At 46.1% G+C, this 7293-nt stretch overlaps 1 protein-coding gene across 1 annotated transcript in view; it reads right to left on the reverse strand.

Annotated features, from left to right (window-relative positions):
• Positions 1 to 6655: 6655 nt before the first annotated feature.
• Positions 6656 to 7293, reverse strand: part of LOC106811682 (C-type lectin domain family 4 member C-like) — a 2515-nt gene continuing 1877 nt past the window's right edge. Inside the window, exon 2 of the mRNA XM_014815385.1 lies at positions 6656 to 6860. Coding sequence (XP_014670871.1) covers positions 6656 to 6860 — 205 coding nt within the window. The remainder of the gene's footprint in view (positions 6861 to 7293) is intronic.

The raw sequence follows: 7293 nt of genomic DNA on the forward strand, positions 1-7293 counted from the left end.
TAGATATGAGTAGATAAGATGAGATAGATATAGACAGACATAATAGACAGGACAGGCGAGGGGAAAGAGAAGATAAAGGAAGATAAGATGGATGGATGGATTGGATGCGATGGACAATGCATCGGATGGATTGGTTTGGAATGGAGTGGCATGGATGGAATTGGAGATGGATGAGGATGGATGGATGACTGGCAATGATGATGGATGGATAGGATGGAGTGAGGGATGGGATGCATGGGATGGATTGCGCGACTGGATGAGTGGGATAGGATGAATGGATGGACTGTGATGGATGGATGGATGGATGGATGGATGGATGGATGGATGGATGGATGGATGGATGGATGGATGGATGGATGGATGGACGGACGGACGGACGGATGGATAGATGGAGGGATGGATGGGTGGGTGGAGTGATAAATGGATGGATGAATGGATGAATGGATGAATGGATGAATGGATGAATGGATGGATGGATGGATAGAAGGTTGGTGGTGGCCATAATCTGAATAAAGTATATATAAAGTATACTACGACTACATGCACGGTGCGTTATACCTAGCTGGTTCGACCTCCAGAGGAGCTTTACGCGTGAATACATACAACGCAAACCACAGAAGCATGAACACACGTGCATGAACACTAGAAAATGACAACGTCCTTTATTACTATCCTGTCGGATAGCAGCCCGCTGCGGAATCTTTACGAGCGACTGACCGCACTAAGCGAGGCCATCCTGTACAACAGACAATAATTAGTTCACTGCTCTATCATGGATATACTCATCGACGACGGCTACGTACTCTAACCGCACAACCCCCGACCTACAGGCGTCTATATAGATGCATATTGACCGCGCTTATGCCGTCTATTCACCTAGCAACCGACGTACGCGCAAACGATATAATACCTAGCTGCTACAGCACCTGATGAACTTCGCGACTCCAGAGTTTACGTAAAGACCAATAATAATCGATAACCAGACCTGGAAGCGAGCGAGGTATAAGGATTATCGCGTTATTTGGAAGCTTGGCCAGTGTTTTCGATCAGTCGCGTCATTACACTGCGCGGTTACTATTAGGACCCAATCGTAGTCATGAGGTTATCAACACCGTCTTTTGAGACACAAAGACTTATAGCTATTAGTCGAAACTATTTATTCATTGCTTACATAACGAATCCATCCATGACAGCTAGCTTACCCAGTGGAGTACACCCCGTAGAGCTGACACTGTTATAGGTCTTTTGTTAAAATAAGAGGGTAATTATTAAGTACTCGCATCCTGTTTCACGAAGAAGAAAAACACCTCTTATGAGTGTGACTGAATTTTCATCAACAAACTGGCAGGATATTTACACACACACTTTCTCTTCCTCTCGAAGACTGCCACGTGCGTTTATAATCCTTATGACATCATTTGCGCCATTTCACACTAATATTCAGAGGAATAATGAACCAAAAATCAATGACTGATAATTCTCACGCAATAATGCATTCTTTCCTATCTTCTCTTAATTGCACACGATCACATCCTTCCGCGTGTTATGTAATAAGCTTTATGTTGATATACGACGCACGCGCATTTTGCTTCAGTTATACGGATATAAGGCTACATAGGAAAATATTGGAGTGGAGTTGATTAGTTTACAGGTTTCTGTGACTTTCTCGGACAAATTCGATTAAAATAAAACGCCAACTAACTAACTAACTAAAAATAGCCCACGTTTATTAGGCATTTATAGTATTCGAAATAGTATTACACATACATGTCTAATGGGCGCGTGCCTAGTACTATATAACTAAGACATGCGAGTCCTTGTGAACACGTTGAATAGTGACATAACTGGCCAAAAGATGTAAATCTTACGTGGCCATCTCTAAAATGGTTGGAGAAAAGCGTATGCAAAACATCTCGTAAGCGATTTCGTTGTTACACTAATCTTGCGGATTATAATTCCGTCGTCTTGACCCCCCTCTCTCCTCGAAGCAGGCGAAACACAAACACAAATTACACAGGATGAACAATGAGCATACAACAAGCCAATTATAGCAATAACACACAAATCATACAGGATGCACAATGGACATTTCACGGAAAACACAAACTATACAAGATGAATAATGGACATAGCACGAGCCAATTGTATAGCAAAGAAAAATGATACATGATGAACAATTGACATATACCAAGAGCCAACCATAACAAAGACGAATTATCGCGCATCAAAACTGAATCCTCTCTTCGCCATCATCCGTTTTGAACACCTCCCCGGGCAAGGGAGGAAGTCCCTTTCGAGTATCAACCGGTGCTCGGCTTGAATTGTCACTCGGGGGCGCTGCGAACGGAGCCACGGGGTCGTTGTTTTCGATGCCGTGCTCACCCTTCTTCTGCTGTCCGTCGGCGATAGAGTCTCTGTACATGCTGTACATCTCCGGATGCTGCTGGAAGCCCTGCCGCGAGTTGCGCTTCTTCGCGCGGCCCGAGTGCAGCAGCTTCACGTTTCTCCTCACCACCACGTCGACCGGCGCGTCTGCCTCCTCACCGCGCGCGCCACGCTTCACGTTGTTCTCCCGCAGCGCGTCCGACTTGCCGCTGCCGCCGCCGCCGCCGCCGCTGCTCTTTCCGCCTCCGCTTTGCCAGAATTTGAAGAACGACATGTTCACGGCCGTTGTTTCGATTTGGGAGCTTGACGTTCTGTGGTGTGTTCTCAATCCCGACGTCTGTTAGCGCGTCGGCGTCATGCAAGGGTTTCAGACAACGCATTTATATAGAAACCGGCGTCGTTCGCTGGCAACAATTAATGTAGCGAAGTTCCTACCGTTCGCTCCACCTAACCTATAGTCGGCCGACGACGGTTAAATCTCTGCCGCGTAACTACAGCAACTCTTGGCCGCATTCTCGAAGACTCGCGCCGAGCAACACGCACACCGGTGAAGACGACAGTGCACTCAGTGTGTGTGTGGCACGCTTACGTCACGCTCTATTACACCGCAGACGAACTATTGGCTGCACCAGAACAGTGGCGCGCACTCGCTCAAAGTCCGTCCGTCGTGTATAGTTCTATCGCCAACTCGGGGCAGGAATTCATTTCGCATGAAAGATGAAATTAATTACGTCTTGTTTACACGCGAGGCGATATATCGCAACCGTTTATATACTATTCACGGCACTCGGCGGTATTACCGGCGTAATCACCGCACTCACGACTTGACTTTAGGGTTTATATAGTATATTCGTTAACGTTACGTCACGGTCACGGTCACGTTATCAGCGCGCCGTCTGTGCTTGGAACTGTCACTACACTTACGTCTTTGTCTCCGCACCCTTGGTATCCTGAAGGTGGCGTAAGAACAACCTAATGGCTTCGTTGTATCGCAGCGCACGCAGGCTCTGAGAGCCGCTCACATCACATCGCGCGCGCCGTGCAGAGTTAGTGGCCGCTACGTCTGCTGTTATCGACAGCAGCAGGAGAGCGGAAGTATAGTCGAACGGTTCCCGCCTGTTACCATAGCGCCGCGCCTGCCACCCGGTGATTAAATCCAGCAACGCCGCGTTACTGCGCGCGCAATGTCAGTGACGTTCATGCGTACCTCTCACGCAGGTGTGCGCACACACCCTCTCACCATGCCAATGTGCCAGCGCGCCTGCGTACCTACGTACCTGCATGGGTTAACCCCTGGTGCCTGCCAGTCTTCTGTCCAGGGCACGTCTGTCAGGTTAACTCAATGTATGTAATAAACACCTTCCTATAGTAAGCCATGCGATTGTACATCAACTAGCTTCTTTCTAAACAGAGCGTCTTCTTCGCGCGTACGTACATGACGTTCAGTTCACACGTGATTGCTGCTCACTTCATGCATAAATCACGCTTACTATATGTGGGATCCACTTTTACTTCATATGTGATTCACGCGTATAAGAGAGCTATATGAAATGATTTGTTTGATCCCAAAAATTCGATAGTTTGCTGCAAACAACAGTGCACATGCAATCACGTGCGTGTAGTCAATCGCTAATCGTCAATAATTAATTATTACATCATGCAGAAGTGCGTTTCCATTTAGAAATACGACAAATACAGAACACTAACCCTCACGAGACAGTCTGTATAAGTATTTTCCTCTTTAATTGCTGCAAGTGGTTGATCTCATCTCATGGCGAGGCACCTAGCTTTGATTATTGAATGCAGTCGTCCAGGCTAGGAAGCGATACGAGATTTAATAGACTCAAACGTTTTCCTGGTACAAGGTATCGGTACTGGTTTACAAGGTATCGTCTGACAATGGCATGGGATTTATCTGTAATTATTTATTTCACTTCACCCAGCCCCTATCTCGTACCTATAAATTATAGGAGAGATCGGGACCAGAATATATATATGTTAATTCACTGCAACTAATAGTATTGATAATTTTGAAGCAGCTTCATGCAATGATAGAACATTTATTATTCTTTTAGATTTTTTGGGCTAAATAAAATGTTAATTTCCTTACAGTCTACAGATGTCACATTCCGAGTCACACATTTTTCGCCATCTTTTCAGCCATCTAAACGCCATCTTTTGAGGAAATTGTAAATGATTATTGTAGCGTGGAAAGGTGGTGGGACATATTTCAGCTGACATGAAACGAGTGAACATAACTCCGATATGGTGATACCAAAAATTAATTTCTATGAAACCACATACAGTACAGAGCCTGTGATTTCCGATGCTATAGTACCTTGAAGGATGAAGATACCAGAATGGGGCTGCAGTAGGCACTGTAGATAAGACGCCCATAAAACAAGGAAACCGGGGGGGGGGGGGTTATTCCCCGAGACATATGGAAAAATATGCCATTTTCCAGTTCCTGGTTAATAACAACAATTTCAGGTTTCCCGCGTTCCAATTGACTTCTATTCTTAAATCACACAAAAATTCATCCGGTATTTCCCGGTTCCCAGATAATTAAAAATGGCCCAATCCTGCGTCCCGAAAATAACCGTTACCCTTTCCACAAAACAGTCCCCATTTCTCCGTAGCTAGTAGAGCGGAACAATGAGGACATTTGCTTTTCAGTCCAATGTAGATGCTATATTACATCTTATTATCTATAAACGTTTTAATCCACCTGCAGTAGACGGGCTCCGTGAACGCAAGCACCGCTCCATAATTGCGCATGCGCCCGCGCTAGTCAGTGCAGCTAGGGGAAATTCGCGCCAGTCAAATTCTGCCTGTCTGTTCCGTTTTTCCCAGACGTTTTATCCTCAAACGGAGGTGAACAAACAGGGAATTAGAAGGAAACAAACATAACTTTTTCCTACTTTTTCATTGAGAGCATTCCACGGAATTAAAACGCTATAAATTATATATATTATATAAGCTGTCTCATGACGGATCGAGGCACTTTCGTATCTGTCGTGACCGAATGGTCATATAATGAAATCCAGCAGTGTACAGTACGTGTGACGTTCACATCTACATACATAAACATGCACCTTCTACCTACAGGTACGCACACGTAATTCACATTGGCTAACCAAGGGACGATTTAGAAATATGCTATGCACTTAAAAAGTTATTCAATCTATATCTCATACACCTTGAGACAAACGCGCACGTGAACACGCACGCACGTACGCACGCACGTCTGCTTAATGGTTAATCCGGCACTGCTAAGACAGACATGATGCGGTCGCTGCACACTTGTCACTTCGCATCACACCGCATCATAGCTCTCTCGCGCGACTCCTCTTGTCGCAGTCGCGGCACGTACACGCCGACCGATTAGTTCTTCCGCCGGTCAGTCCCTTAATCCCTCGGCGTGTTCGCGCGACTTTCGACAGAGTCATCGCGCCGGTGGGGGGGGGAAGATTAAAGCTCTCGTGATTTTAACGCTGTGCAGCGTTACATATAAACGAATGCCGGACTGGGCTACTCTTGAATACCGGATAGTTTTCTATCGTGGCAGACGATGAGAACAAGCTAACACTTCTATAACTTCTGAATATGTGAATCAGGTTTCATTGGTATAAAATTCATATTCTGAATATAGCTGTGGTTTACTCGTTACAATGGCAAAACGCGAACTAAATGGACGGTCCTATAATTGCGGTCGGTATTTGGAGAGTTGACTGTGCGCGATGTGCGTGCGTGCGTGCGTGCGTGCGTGCGTGCGTGCGTGCGTGCGGTGAAGCGCGTAGTCGTGAAAATATATGTCCTTCGTCTATTATAATGATAGTGTATTATCATTGATTACTCGGATATTCTTATTTCACAAATAAAATGCATGTCTTGATTTGCAGCCCAGTAGCAAGGGGCGTTGTGCCACGTGTACGACGTTTCTTTGTACAAGAGACCGCAATCTTGTTGTCCTTGAACTACAGTATTTGGCTCTCCGGGGTTCCAGTTACTATAAGCAAGAAGCTGTCCGGTGCCTTGCCATGACCACAGTCCTAAGAAAGATGGATTTACTTAGCAAATACGCGACAGCACAATATTGCCACATAAGCAAAGAAACACCATCGCGCATCTCTTCAAAAGAATTTCGTCAATAGATAGGGTTCGGAAGCGTACAGCGAGATAAAAATGTTATTTAGCAGCAATTTGTAGATAGCACGCATCCATAACTGTTCACGCATGCGTGGCAACGTACCTTCCTTCTCCAGATCATTCATCCAATCCAGAAGCTAAACCTGCGCTGGTAGTTGGAGAGTATGTGGCCGCGTATAAAGCTGTCCTCTTCTGCCGTTTCTATGACAACCAGCTCTGCGCCGACGCTCTTGCAGTTTCGCGATGCCGCGAACCAGTTGCTAGTGTGCTGCGAGAAGAGATAACAGGAGGCGGTGCCCTCTCTTCGTGCGAAGCCTTCTGGACAGCTGCCATGTCAACACGGAACTTCGGATGAGAAAGCGCGATGGTCGTGGCTAAAGTGACTAAAAGACATCATGTCAGAGCTCTCCAGTTACAATTATTTAAATGCTAGAAATTTGCCGCGAGCAATGCTCCGTGTAACCGAGCGAAGTTGTTGGCATTCGCTAGCGGGGTACGGGCCCGGGGGGAGGGGCACTCACCCCACATTATGGTAGGTATGTGCCACTGCGAAGTCAAAAATGGGGAGCTCTGGAACTAACTCAGACTTGAAAATGAGGGTCTCTGGAACTAATGTTTGTTGAATGTGTGTCTATCCAGATGCGCATGCGTTGCATGCATGCCTTCACGGCCCGGCTTCAACGTATTTGACAACAGGCAAGATTTATTCTTGCTGGTATTGGTCGATGGCGCAAACGTGCATACGCGAGTGAAAAAAGA

This window comes from Priapulus caudatus, unplaced genomic scaffold (genome assembly GCF_000485595.1).
Source record: "Priapulus caudatus unplaced genomic scaffold, Priapulus_caudatus-5.0.1 Scaffold563, whole genome shotgun sequence".
Classification (NCBI taxonomy): domain Eukaryota; kingdom Metazoa; phylum Priapulida; class Priapulimorpha; order Priapulimorphida; family Priapulidae; genus Priapulus; species Priapulus caudatus.